This window comes from Panicum virgatum, chromosome 3N (genome assembly GCF_016808335.1).
Source record: "Panicum virgatum strain AP13 chromosome 3N, P.virgatum_v5, whole genome shotgun sequence".
Lineage (NCBI taxonomy): Eukaryota > Viridiplantae > Streptophyta > Magnoliopsida > Poales > Poaceae > Panicum > Panicum virgatum.
Window position 1 is genome coordinate 33,605,961 of NC_053147.1, and position 14,020 is coordinate 33,619,980.

Here is a 14,020-nt window from a genome sequence, read left to right on the forward strand (position 1 = left end):
GAAAGTGAACAGTAACGGTAATGGTAAAATCGAGGAGGATACCAAACGTCAACCAACTAAAAATCGACACGTATACAAAAGTTACCTTCGGCTCGTCCCAACCTCCGACGGAGGGAGACGTTTTTTGGTTGCAGGTGATAGATGATTCGAGGGTTCGGCCCGTCGGAGTCGGCCCTCGCCCGTGAGGGGCTACTGTTGGGGATCATCACCTCATAAACCTGAGGTTGCCCAAGATCGCAGGATAGGAGCCGAAGGTACTGGCGGACGCCAGTACCCGGAGATTGACCTACTGACCGAAGGTCAAGTAATGCGGCCGAAGGTCTTCGGATGAGGGCGAAACTCTGCTGTTTTGCTCAGTGCCACCTTCGTGTATGCATTTTGCTTGGGTTGTAAAAAAGCGAAGAACCCAACAACACTCATCCCTAAAGAAGTTTTGCAAATAAACTTCATTTAGTCCTTCATGCAAAAGAGATTCTCTCCTATAAGGCTATCTCCAACAACGAAGACCCAAACACGAGATCCATTCCATGTTTTGGGTCATGCACAGTAAATGGATTGCGCCCCAAAATCTCGGCATCTCCAACAGCGAACGCAAAATCCTCTCCAACAGCGGGCGGGCACGGGCCTGCCCGGCGCGGTAGCGCCGGCGGACAAGGGCGCTGCCCGGCGCAGGAGCTGCCCAGCGTGGTGGCCCCCCTCTCCCGCCTCGCGTTTGGCGGCAGCGACGGCCATGGCGAGCTCGTCTCCGGCGGCCATGGGGGAGCTCGACCCCGGCGCGGCCACAGGGGAGCTCGGCCCGGCCATGGGGGAGCTCGGCCCCGGCGGCCTGGGGGAGCTCGACTCCAGCCGCCATGGGGGAGCTCGACCCCAACGCGGCCACGGGGGAGCTCGGCCCGGCCATGGCGAGCTCGACCCCGGCCGGCAGCAGCTCCCCGCCTCGCGGTTGGCGGCGGCGACGGCCATGGCGAGCTCGGCCCCGGCGGCCTGGGCGAGCTCGACCTTGGCACGGACATGGGGGAGCTCGACCCCCGCGCCATGGGAGAGCTCAACCCCGGCGGCCATGGACGAGGCGGTGGGTGACGCAGGGCCGCGGGGGCCGGCCCTGGCGCAGGCGGTGGCGCCGGCGTAGTCGGCGGCGCGCGCCCCCTGCAGTGCTACGCGCTCGAGCTCTGCTTCTCGTTGGCGCTCGACAGGCTGCTGGCCGCGGCGGCGCAGGGGGCGGGGCTGCTTCCAAGGGAGCTCGCGCCGGAGGAGGGCCGTCGCTGGTGGAGAGCTTGGGCCGCCGGCTTGCCCAGCTCGCACAGGGAAGAGCTTGCCGGTGGGAGAGCTCGGGCAGAAAAATGCATCGGGTGGAGAGAGGTCACGCATTTTTGCGTCGCGGTTCGCGGCGGACGCAAAATGTGTGCTCTGTTTGCGTCTTCCGTTGGAGGGTGATTTTGGTATGCAAAACACTGTGCACGACCTATTTTTAGGTTTGGGTTGCCTTGTTGGAGATAGCCTAATAACCTAGAATAGGCAAACCAAACAAGACTAAGACTAGTATAGCGCTGGCGTGCGGCGAAGTGCATGCTGCCGTCGTCAGAAAGGAAGAGAGAGCGGCAAAGGCTGGCTTGACTTTTTTTTTTCTTTTGTATCTATTTTCCTTCGTAGAGCTCTATTTTTTTTCTAAGTACTGTGTGACAAAATAAAAATTGATATGTGACACTACTTGCTATGTATTATGTATAGTTGAAATTATTGCGTTGAGTTGAACGCATGAAATGGTTACGTACGTTGGTCTTCCCGATTTGAAGTATCAATTCCTGACCGTTATCGACATATTTCCGACCGAAATATTTCCTTTCCGACTTCCCGCATTTCCGATTTTGATTTCCGGACCGCTTTTTTCATTTCCGATCTCGTTTTTGAATAAAATATATAAAAACGAAAATGGTTAGAGAGTTATTCCGACCGTTACCAACTTTCGTCTTGGCGTCGCACGTGGCCAGCGCGGGCGCGTCGCGGGCGCCAGCTCGGGGCATCGCGGCGTGTGGGGGCCCTTGCGGTGCGCGGGCCTGGGCGCGTGGAGGCCCCTCGCGGCTCGCGTGAGCCACCATCTGGCGCCCGTGTTCGGCATCGCCCGCATCAATCTGATTTGGCATGCCATCTGATTTCAGCGGCAATTAAGAGATGGGCCTTGAAGTTGGCCCAAACGAAGCCCATCATCTATCGGATTGTACAGGCTTTCAGGTTGTCTTCCCCATCCAACATCTCGAGTCCATTCTCGATCGAAGCAGAGAAAAATCGGTAGGGGTCGGGACAGCAGCAGTAGCGCTGCCGCCGCCGCCGCGGGGGAGGTAGCATCTAGCCCCACTCCGCCGCCGCTGTCTCCGGTAAGTACCCCCTCCTCGTTTTCGCACGAATGCCGGGCCAAACCCTCGCTCGATTCCTCGGTGCTTGTCTCGCGTCCTGAATCGATGGGGTGAAAATGTGCTGCTCCAGGTCTGGAATGGCTTCGGCGGTGGAGAGGCGGAGGGAGGAGCACTCCCGAAGATCGCGCTCCCCGGCCAGGGAGAGGGAGCGGAGGGGCACGCCCCCACGCAGGCGGAGCCCCCATGAGCGGAGGAAGAGTTCGCCTGTTAGGGCACGGTCCCCACCTGCTAAGCCCAGCGCGTCGCACAGGGACAGGGAGAGGTCGCCTCCGAGGGAGAAGGCGAAGGAGCGTGCCAGGTCGCCGCGGTCTCCTGCTAAGGCCAGCCTGTCACAGAGGGAGAGGTCGCCTCCGAGGGAGAAGGCGAAGGACCAGCGTGTCAGGTCACCGAAACACGCGAGAGAGCAGTCACGATCACCGTCGCCTGCCAGGAGGCGCGGTTCTAGGTCGCCATCACCGCGCACGAAGAGGCTGAGGAGAGCCCATGGCGAGCGGGAGGCTGAGCAGGTGACTGACAGGGATCGCCGCAAGTCCAGCCACAGGGAGGAGCGGGACACCGGGAGGCACAGGGAACTTGATGAAGGGAGGGATGCTTTGAGGGACAGGAAGGTGGAGCAGGTAACCAATGGTGACCGCAGGAAGTCCTCTCACAGGGAAGACAGGGACTCAGGAGGCAAGCACCGTGAGCATGATGAAGGGAGGGATGCATCTAGAGATAGAAAAGCAGAGCGGGAGGATGCCAGAGATAAGAAATCTGATCGAGATGATGGAAAGGATCATTCAAGGGATAGAAGGCCTGGAAGGGATGATAGGTCTGGTGCTTCAAAGGAGACATTGTGGAGCCGGGATGATGATAGGCATGATTCAAGAGGTGGAAGGCCTGATCGTGATGACTGGAAAGCTGCTGCTTCAAAGGAGCAAAGGGTGGACCGTACTGAGAAAAGGGATTCATCAAGGGAGAAACTGATGGATCGGGAGGAGAGCAATGGCGGATCAGGAAGGTCATCTAGACATGGTCGATCAGTGTCTCCAGATGAGCACAGGCATCGGGGCAGGCATGAGTCCCATTCATCACCGAGGGTCTCCAGAAGTGCAGCACCTACTGAGGTCTCTGGTGATATCCGGCCCTTCACTTCATATCTCTCCATTTCTCCATATGTATTTGGCTTGGTGTCCTTTTGTTGCATGACTGTTTTCTGTTAGTACTGGCAAATTTATAGTCTCCCAAATAAGTACAAAGTCTGAAAATTATTTCCAATGCCATCAACTTTGGACTATTAATTGTAGATTGTGAAATTAGTATTCACACTCACTGCTAATGCAGTATGTTAGTTATATTAACCATACTGAGGCTGGTAAATTACTATCTGACTGTCATTATGTTTTATTATTTCAGGATATGAACTTTAGAGGAGGTGAAGCGTCCAGGTCAGTGCTCAATAGTCAACAGTAACCTCTGTCATGTTCCCTTAGCACCATAACTCTATAACATTTTAATCCTTAATAGTTAATACTTAATAGAAGCATCGTTTGCAGCAGATTTTAGTTTTAGTTTGTAAATGAACAAATGTTTATTTAAAATAGCTATGGATCTGCAATTTTCAATGCTCAACATCAAGTAGCCAATTTGTTTTTCTCTAGTCAGTTATCTTTCCATTCTACAGAAAACAGGTAACGCCAAACACAATCATAATGAAGGAAACACTTCACTGTTTCTATCTCTTTGTTTAGCATTGCCAGATTGTTGTCTTTTTTTCCTCTCATTACTAAAGTGGGATTGATGAATTTAGCCCTTTTTTTTTGTTATCCTGCTATTAGATAATTTTGTACTGTCGCCTTTCAATCCTTCTGTTGATAGCATGTTGTTACTAATACTATAAGAAAGGTTCTCACTTTTATATATGCTTCACCATTTGGTAACGGTGAACTCTTCCTGTTTTGGTCAGGAGCGGAGATCCTGATGCTTTGGCAAGAATGAACACTGCCACAGAAGCTCTTGAAGCAAAAGAAAAGGTGTCGCATGATCCATGAAAATATTGTAGATGATGATGAAAGCAATTTATCTATCTGAAGAATATTGCAACATTTCCATTTATGCGATGTTTGCTGCTTTTTTGAATATTAAATAATTGCCATTTTCTGCGTACTGTGATTTGAAATCTTTCCCACCCCCCTTGTTTTGCAGCAAAAGCCATCCTTTGAGTTGTCTGGAAAGCTTGCTGAGGAGACCAACAGAGTTGCAGGTGCTTAGCTCTTGTATCTTATGGTAATTTATGTATGTTAGCCTAGGTGTGCAATTGTTGTAATGGTGAAACCATTAATTGGATGCAGCAAATTGTGTGCCTGTAGTGCTGTGAGCATACTGCATTGTCCTTGGTGATGACACTTTGTTCCTACTTCAGGTGTAAATCTATTATATTCAGAACCCCCAGAGGCTCGCAAGTCAGAGATTAGATGGAGGCTGTATGTATTTAAGGGTGGAGAACCGCTGAATGGTAGTTGTTCTCTCAACTTGTTTACTCCATGTATGAATACCATTTTTGCTTCATGTCATGGTTTCTATTAGTTAAATAGTTTTTTCTAAAATAGGTAGAAGGACCATACTCACATTTAGGCATTTAATATCATATGGTGTCATATTTATTTTCCTCTGATGAATCTAGCAGCTGCTCTGTCACGACCCAATCTCCTTAGGGAGTAGCCGTGGTGGACTGGTGGCCGGGGCGATGGATCCCGGCGGCGGCGAGAGTTGGACGCCGTCCTGACGGCCGGCGTCGAGCGGGAGAGCAAGCGTGCAAGGACAGAGGCGAGCAAGACGCCCGAAGATCTAATTGATCTTCAGCGTAACCTCCATTAGATGTTCAGTACACGATATAAAAGTCACACATTACAACTGACAGCAATTACAAATTCAAACACACGCATGCGACACAACTGACAGAACGTGGACGCTCCTCTCCTTCAGCCACGACTCCTACGCTCGTACGCTCTTTTGACCATAACATCTCTCCCTCCCTTGGGAAGCAGCTCGTCCTCGAGCTGGAAGTCGGGAAACACCACGCGAGAGTTTGTCACGGGCTCCCACGTTGCGTCCGCATCAGCGAGTCCAATCCATTTGACGAGGATGTGCCATACACCAGGGCGGAGCTGGGAACGCAGCACACATTCTGGCGCTTGGGGGAGACGGCCGTGCTGTAGTGGAAGCAGGGATGGTGTAGTCGTCGGGAGCGTGCCATCAGGTAGTTGTAGTCGATAAGCGATGTCACCAACTCGTTGAAGTACTTGGAAGGGACCAGCATAGCTTGGGCTGAGTTTTCCGTGTGTTCCTGGCAGGAGTGACTGCATTGGGTGATGAAGGGTCCGCAGCCAAACCCAGTCACCAACAGCGAAGTTCAGGGGGCGTTGTTTGGCATCGTAACGCTTCTTTGCATACTCTTGTTGGAGCATCAGTTCATCCTTTTGAAGTTGAGGATACCTGGATGGCCGAACTGCTGATGGTGCTGGTCTGTTATCCTTGCTTAAGGCATGTAATGTACTAGTGGATGGAATGTCCCACCTTGTTGACCCAATACCTTTCCAAAGAACACGCTTGCCCGAATGCCAAAAATCCATGCACAAATCATCAAAGTCCCAGAGGATTGGCCCTAAAGTGCGAAGGAAATTTACCCCCAGCACCATGTCATAGCATTCCAAGGGAATGGTGTAGCAGTCAATCGTGAAGAATTCTTCGCCAATGCGTATAGCAACATCCTCAGCTAGGCCACGAGATGAAACTCGATCGCCATTGGCTACTATGACATTGACACCATGGCTGTTGATGAAGTTAAGACCAATATGCTGAGCTGCGGGACCGCTGATGAAGTTATGGGTGGATCCTGAATCGAGCAGTGCAGTAATTTGATGATTTCCCATGCGCACTTTAACTTGCATAGTGTCTGCTGTCCGAATGCCCGTGATAGCATGAAGAGAAATTAGTGGTGGCATGTCCGCTGCAGGTTGATCATCTTGACTGGTCTGGTCTTGTGCATCAAAATCAGACACTTCTAGGTAAAACAAACGTTGACATTTGTGACCATGAACATAAGGCTCATCACAGTTATAGCAAAGTCCTTGGCGACGGCGTTCTGCCATTTCTTGTGGCGACAGACGGCGGAATGGTCGTGATGGAGCTGACTGAGCTGCAGTGATCGCCAACGGAGTTGCGGTGGACACTGGCTGCTGTGGCTGAGACATATTTGGTGTTTGTTGTGGTGGCCGTGGAGGTTTGGACGAGGTGAACTCTAGCGAAGAGGCACGTCGTTCATATGCACGAGCAAGAGACATGGCGCGTTGTAGATCGGCTGGTGCTTGAAGTTCCACATCTGTCCGTAACGGATCAGGGAGGGCCACCGGTGAACAGCTGGACCTGTTGAGCGGGCGAAAGGTAGTCTGCATGCGCCATCCGAGCCTGGAACATCTCTTGGTACTCTGCCACGGAGCCACGGAAAGGTAGGCGAGCCAGATCGGCAAGGTGGTTAGCGCTCAATGGTGGTCCGAAGCACTGTTGGCAGAGGGAGCGGAACAAGGGCCACGAGATGGCATTGATGTCGCCGGCGGCGCGCTCGAGCATGTAAAACCAATGCTGGGCAGCGCCGGTCATGTGAAAGGAGGCGAGGCCAACCTTGTGGCCCATGTTTTCAAATCGTCTAGTCGAACCTAGTCGCCATGGGACCGATCAGACGACTAGTCGCGATTAGTCGTCGATCAGGCCGATTAGTCGAGCTTAGTCGGTCCTAGTCGTCTGCCTAGTCGTCCTATGTGTCCCAGGACCGATATGATATATGTACTACATATTACTTAATAAAAAGCAAGTATGAAGACAACAATAATGGTCAATTTTTCACTTATTTGTGAGAGATGATTTGTGAACTGTCCAGAACTCTGTATTCCTGTCCCATAGTCCATATTCCTGTCTCTCAGCCTCTATATACCAAAAACTTAATGGGCCACCTTGCCAGCCCATCGCCGGCCGAGGCCCACAACTCAAACAGCCCACAAAACAATCTCAAGTCTGATCGTTTTCTAACCTGATCGTGCGACTAATCGCGACTAGTCGACGACTAGTCGGACGACTAGAAAACTAGTCGCCCAGACCTACTCGGTGTCCCTTATCGGGGTCACCGGACCAATAAGCCCGACTAATCGCGATTAGTCGGACGACTAGATAACATGGCTTGTGGCGCTCATGAGTGTTCTGAGCTCTGAAAAAATGGTCGCATCGGTTGAGCCAGCCCAAAGGATCTTCCTTGCCATCATAGGTGGGGAAGGTGAGCTTGTAGTATCGTGGAACACCAAGGCTATCCTCAGCATCATCAGTTGGGGGATGGATTGGCGAGTGGTGAGGATGTACTGGTGGAATTGGGGAGGGCGAATGCGGAAAGGGAGTCTGTGTGATTGGAACAGAGTGGGATGGTGTTCTGGTGGATGTAGTAGCCGGCGCAACAAATTGGCCATACAGGTCATGGAAATTGGGCATCCCCATGGGTGGTGCTGGCGGAGGAGGAAAGGAAGATCCAATGGGGATGAGGGTGGAGGACGGCGGTGCCCCCTGGAGGAGCGAAAGGGGCAGGACAACGAGCCCCAGGGTGGGGTACAACGCGGCGGCAGGTGCTCCGGCGGCGGTCCCCAGGGTGGGGTACGGCGCGGCTGCAGGTGCTCCGGCAGCAGTGACAACTACAGATGGCGTCGGCGGCGCCGGAGGTATGCCACCAAAGCCCGGCAGCCCATATGGAAAGGCCTGCTGTTGTGGTGACGATGGTCTAGCGTGACCTGGCCAGGGGGTGATGTCGTGGGTGCGGCGCCGATGGCCAGAGAGGGAAGCGACGAGGAAATAGCGCCGCCCGTGGAGGGGGCCGCGCGAGCTTCGACGTCGGCGAGCCGCGAGAACTGGGCCATCTGGCGCTGTAGTCCATAGATCGCGGTGGTGAGAGTATCCAAGGCGGCGACGGAAGAGGAGGGATGGGTGGGCGGTGGAAGCGTAGGCGCAGGAGAAGGAAGCGGTGGAGCGGTGCTGACGGTTGGAGCGGCGGCGGCAGTGGTGGTGGCGTTGGTCCCAAACATCGGTGATGTACCTGATACCAGATTGTCACGGCCCAATCTCCTCAGGGAGTAGCTGTGGTGGACTGGTGGCCGGGGCGATGGATCCCGGCGGTGGCGAGAGTTGGACGCCGTCCTGACGGTCGGCGTCGAGCGGGAGAGCAAGCGTGCAAGGACAGAGGCGAGCAAGACGCCCGAAGATCTAATTGATCTTTAGCGTAACCTCCATTAGATGTTCAGTACACGATATAAAAGTCACACATTACAACTGACATCAATTACAAATTCAAACACATGCACGCGACACAACTGACAGAACGTGGACGCTCCTCTCCTTCAGCCACGACTCCTACGCTCGTACGCTCTTTTGACCATAACATGCTCTAGCAAAAATTATCTCTTTTGTTTCAATCATTTACCATGGGTGCATTCATTCTCATTAAATCCAAGGACCACATTCACCTACATCTCATTTCCACTGTATCACTTAAGCATGGCAATTATCCACTTGGGGACCTTTATACTAATTATAATTTCTTTCCCAAATTTAAGCAAAGGAAAAGTTGGTTTGGATTGCAATTGGAATGACCATGGCAAAAGAAAGGTGTAAACGTAACCGAGAACAAACTTTTGTGTTTGTGTTCCATCAATCAGGGACCGGGGGAGTGGTGGTGCTGGTGTTTGGTGGGTGTGTGTGTGTGTGTGGGGGGGGGGGGGGGGTTAAACCCACCAAAACCTAACCACCTCTATCTTTAAGAAATTCGACCATTAGGGGAGAAGAACCCCCCCCCCCCCCCCCCCCCCCCCCCCGCGTTTTGTTGTAAGAAGGTCCCATGCTTCGAACGGTCAGAACGTTAGTTTCAACAACTCCCTGAGCTCAACGCTCTAGCTGGTCCACAGCGAGAAGCTGGTACCTGATCATTCAAACATTTTGTGGGCAGTGCGTCTTTTCACATGTTTATAGAGAGAGAAAGCGCGGGAAGAAGTTTGCCCTTAGGGAAAGTGGCATTTTCAAGGGTCATTTTTGAAAAACATAAAACCAGACACCACTACCTACCATCACATATTATTAGCAATTTTAGAAAGTTCTTGACACTTGTCAGTCCATTTAGGGCACACGCAAACCTGTGGACTTTTGGAGTAATGACATTATAACAACATAAGGTTAAACTAATACAGTTATGTTTCTCTTCCCGAGAATTGGAACTTGGAAGAACTCTTTGAAGTACCGTGTGCTGTATCTATGAAATTTAAAGATTTGCGGTATAGGCTGAGCATCATTGCTAATGTAGTAGAAATGGGTCAAATGATCAACATACCTAAAGGTTGTCAGCAAAGTGGATTTGAGCTCCAGTATGTACTCAACCAGTAGTCTGAAGGCACATTGGTATCTGACCTCTTTTATTCAGTTTCCTGCATGACTTGGGGCCATTTTTGTCCCCATTTTTGTGTTGTAGGGTTCTAGGGTTCTTTACTTAAAGCTTCAAATCATGTAAATACAAAACCATATGCAATCAGTTGGCTTTTCCCAATTTTGTGGAACCGAGCAAAATCATACTTATTGGAACTTACGATTCATGTGTGGAATGTTGAAGAAGTGACATGCTCCTCTCTGTGATCCTATGTTTCTATTTCGCACTTTCTGCACTTGAATGTTTCTTATGGTTTTGGATTTAACAGAACCACTGTATGTTCATCGGATGACCTGCTACCTTTTTGGAAGAGAAAGGAAAGTTGCAGACATCCCCACAGATCATCCCTCCTGCAGCAAGCAGCATGCAGTTCTTCAATATAGGTATGCTTACACTCTTTTACATTTCTTGAACGACCTAGGATAGCAGTGTATCATTTCATTGACAAGAAGACCTCTATTGAAAACTCTTAGGAAAAGTTCATCGTTTTCTTTTCAGACTTGTAGAGAAGGAGCAACCAGATGGCATGATGGCAAAGAAAGTGAGGTAATTGCCTGTGCTCATTAGTTTTTCTGCGTGGTTATCCTATTTTTTTCATAATGTTTTTATTACTCGACCTCTGCTCTTAAATATCTATAATGCCTTCTTTGGTTGCAATGTATTAGCAATGCTTTATCATACTGCCTTGTTTGGCAGGCCTTATCTGATGGATCTTGATAGTACAAATGGGACTTTCATTAATGTAAGTGTTCTAGTAATGTGTGTCAATCTAGCGAGATTGTGTTCATGTTCTGACAATTCTGTTATGTTAATTTCATTGTTTCTGAACATGCTTTATTTATGCAGCAAAATCGCATTGAACCTCGTCGCTATTATGAACTATTTGAAAAAGATACGATCAAGTTTGGCAATAGTAGGTATGATCATAATCACTGAAGAAGCACGATATTCGTTTTCTGGTTAATATGTGCATAGATGTCTTTGCTCTTTTCATTTGTCCTCGTTGCATCAATTTGAAAGTGGCATATATCTAGATTCTTGAGTATCATGTGTAGTATCTTGGTTTCCTATGTGAATTGCTTAGTTTAAACCTTTTCAAATTTAGGTGTGAAATATATTCATTCTTCTTTCGGCAGCTTTTCTTTGTTGCCACCTATATTGTATATTTTTAATTTTTACATTTCTCAGGAAAGTACTTTTTTGATTTAAATGTAATTTGTTTCAACTTTTGGTTCACAAATTAAGTAGTATGAGAAAATGACCATGACCCCTTCATTTGCCCCATATTTAAGTTTTTTCGCTCTTTAAGAAAGAAATGTGGAGGCTCATTTGTTTTTGAGAACTGCATCAATATAGTTAGGGCACAATATGAAGTTGGGGCGTCAATATATGTTGTTGGAGTATATACAATGCAAGAACTTTTCTGCAGCATGATGCGCTCTATAGATCGGCTTCAGTTTTGCAAATTGAGCTTTACAAGTAGTTCTAAGGAACATAAGTTATACTTTGAGAAAACATTTTTTATTGGTCTGTGCGCACAAGTTTGACATTTTAACATATTCCGAAAAAAGTTACTACTTATTGTTATTGCTGCCTGATATTTTATCCATACCAGCTTCCAGAATCATCATGTTAAAATAACCAGTTGGTCTCTTTTTTTCGCTGCAGCCGGGAGTATGTTTTACTCCATGAAAATTCAACAGGATGAGGATCAAAATGTCCGAATACATTTATTGTAGGAGAAAATTCAGCAGAAGCATGCGCTGATACTTGTTTTTTTGTTTTTTTTTAAAGATGGACCGGGGGCAGGTCAGCTGGTATTGCTTTTGGCCTGTGCTTTCTTCACAGGTGCGTAGGGCTATCATCATGAAGAGAGCAACCCGTAGCAGATAGCCTTGATCTTGTATTCAAGCATGTTTTGTACTGCTGGCATTCATATCACTTGGCATCGGAGGCAGCTGTTTATGGATCTGTACTATAGTTATGTAGATCATGGATTCAGTATTTTAATTGCGCGTCTCAGATCTGGCATTCATATCCGGCGTGCTGCTGGTTCTGTATGTGCCCGTTGCTCGAAAATTAACAGTTTGCTTCGGGTCCTTGGTAAATGGTGGTAAATTCTATTTGTATCGTTTAGAAGCAATTCCCTCTAGAGCCCCTATGTTATATACAATCCGTGATCCGTCCTATTTCCTTTGTCATCGTCTTGGATCGCTCTGCTCGTTTGGTTAGGGGGGGGAAAAATAAAGGGTATCCAAGACGTCACAGGGTGGGGTCGCCACCGGGCCAGGAGACTGCCACTTTGGTGGGCTACTAATGGGCTGAATTCCGGCCCATGTCTGAAAATGGGCGTTCGAAAATGCCCCCTCCCTCCTTTATATAAACCGAGCCCTCCAAGCATCGTCACTCCCGAAACCCTAGCATTCCTCACGCTGCGCCGCCGACGGTAAGACCCAAGAGAACCCTTCGTCGTCTTCCTCCTGCGTGCGCTCCCAATCATCTTGCTTCGCTCCCTTCCTCTGTTTCATTTCCCTTTATCCTGATGCGATTGTTCGTATTTGGATTTCCCGGCGGAACCGCAGGTGATTAGGAGCAGGAGCCAGAAGAGGGATCTGCGATGGCCAAGTCAAAGAACCACACGGCGCACAACCAGTCGTACAAGGCGCACAAGAACGGCATCAAGAAGCCCAAGCGCCACCGTCAGACCTCCACTAACGGGGTACGTGCTTCGCTTTCCAGGCTTGTATCTGCATCATGCTAGATCTGGATTCTTACGAAAGCGTGCTCTGTGAATCTTGCACTTTTTACAGCCTTTCGCTACAACATGATGTTATTCATTATTGTGGCCTTGTGGTCTATTCAAACGTAACAGGTTCATTATCATGGTTTGATGCTAGAAATACCAGATGCTGCCAACTTACTGTAGTTTTCTACCAGTCCGAAATCATCTTGCGTATTGCACATTTGTGAAAGCCATTGTAGTGTCATTGTTTTAAAATTTCACTATTATGCTGTTTAAGTATTTATTGTGCATCATTAGAAGTTATGAGTTGTATTACACTAAACTTGGTATGCTGTCTAAGTGTCTATTTCTGTTTTGTTGGTGGTTCACTGCTGGCTCTAGGATTAGGTGTGCTTGTTGTGTGGTTCTCCCATTTTAGACCTGTTTGATTACATTGGTACCACTGTGGGTTTCCCTTGTAACTTTGTAGCTACATTTCCTGGTGTTTTACGGAGTTTGTTGCTGCCTCAGTGTCTTTGATTTGTGTTTTGTACATTAAATCACTTGTTATGTTGACGTTTTTGAGGTGATGAGACTTGTCACCAATGAGCTAAGGTATATCTTGTCCCGTGTGGTGACATATGTCTTGATGGCATGGGTTATGTACTGCAATGGTGGCTTGATCCAAAAAGATGTTTGTGGTAGTGCTAGTTAGTATGATGTACAGATTGTTTCTTGTTGAATATTCTGATGTCTATAGTATGCTCATTATTTTTTTTTGTAAAACCTTGTGCATATTTGTTTTAGTATGCTCTTCTTATTTCATTCCGTGTTTGTCTGTTAACTGTCTCATTTTGTGTGCTTTTAGATGGACCCAAAGTTCCTGAGGAACCTGAGGTACTCGAGGAAGAACAACAAGAAGAGTGGTGAGGCTGAGGCTGAGTAAACTGGTGGAATTTCAGATGATGAATTCCTGTCTTGTATCGCTAGGATCTTGAACTTAATGCTCTGTTCTGTATGACCAAAGGAGATTCCTCAGTTGGTACCATTTTTTTTTTGTCTTGCTGTCTGGCTGGATTTGAATTAAAACCGTCATTTGCAGCCTTATGAGAATTGGGAACCCGAGTATGTCGTTCTAGTTTCTGTGGTGTCTATTATCACCAGTTTTACCTGCTGTAACTGACGTGACGTCTTATGTGGTGGTTTGCTCAGACATTCTGTCTATCAAGCATTTGGGCACATCGCCTGCCTTGCCACCGAAAAGAAAACTGCTTGCGTTGAGCTGCGTTGCGGAGTTTGTATCCCTGCAAGCAGAACAGAACTGTCTTGTGCAGCAGGAGAAGCGCAAGGTGCGAGAGACATTTGTGGACTAGTTTTGCACATGTATCCAGTGCTGCTGAT

At 48.7% G+C, this 14,020-nt stretch overlaps 2 protein-coding genes across 5 annotated transcripts; both read left to right on the forward strand.

Annotated features, from left to right (window-relative positions):
* Positions 1-2,217: 2,217 nt before the first annotated feature.
* On the forward strand, positions 2,218-12,015 carry LOC120665775 (FHA domain-containing protein DDL-like). Of its 3 annotated transcripts, none has more exons than XM_039945449.1 (11): positions 2,219-2,372; positions 2,482-3,517; positions 3,807-3,838; positions 4,357-4,423; positions 4,596-4,653; positions 4,813-4,905; positions 10,166-10,280; positions 10,396-10,443; positions 10,594-10,639; positions 10,744-10,814; positions 11,692-12,015. In XM_039945449.1, exons 2-11 carry the CDS (start codon positions 2,489-2,491, stop codon positions 11,765-11,767), a joined length of 1,635 nt encoding a protein of 544 aa, XP_039801383.1. In that variant the 5' UTR covers positions 2,219-2,372; positions 2,482-2,488; the 3' UTR covers positions 11,768-12,015. The 3 variants fall into 3 exon arrangements, with proteins under 3 accessions (XP_039801385.1, XP_039801383.1, XP_039801384.1); XM_039945450.1 differs by having other exon boundaries at positions 2,249-2,372; positions 11,566-12,015; XM_039945451.1 differs by lacking the exons at positions 10,166-10,280; positions 10,396-10,443; positions 10,594-10,639; positions 10,744-10,814; positions 11,692-12,015 and adding an exon at positions 5,077-7,449 and having other exon boundaries at positions 2,218-2,372.
* Positions 12,016-12,196: 181 nt separating this feature from the next.
* Positions 12,197-13,807, forward strand: LOC120665776 (60S ribosomal protein L29-2-like). Of its 2 annotated transcripts, none has more exons than XM_039945452.1 (3): positions 12,197-12,343; positions 12,480-12,616; positions 13,488-13,807. In XM_039945452.1, the coding sequence occupies exons 2-3, from the start codon at positions 12,515-12,517 to the stop codon at positions 13,563-13,565; spliced, it is 180 nt and encodes a 59-aa protein (XP_039801386.1). In that variant the 5' UTR covers positions 12,197-12,343; positions 12,480-12,514; the 3' UTR covers positions 13,566-13,807. The 2 variants fall into 2 exon arrangements, with proteins under 2 accessions (XP_039801386.1, XP_039801387.1); XM_039945453.1 differs by having other exon boundaries at positions 12,270-12,381.
* The last annotated feature ends 213 nt before the right edge of the window (positions 13,808-14,020 follow it).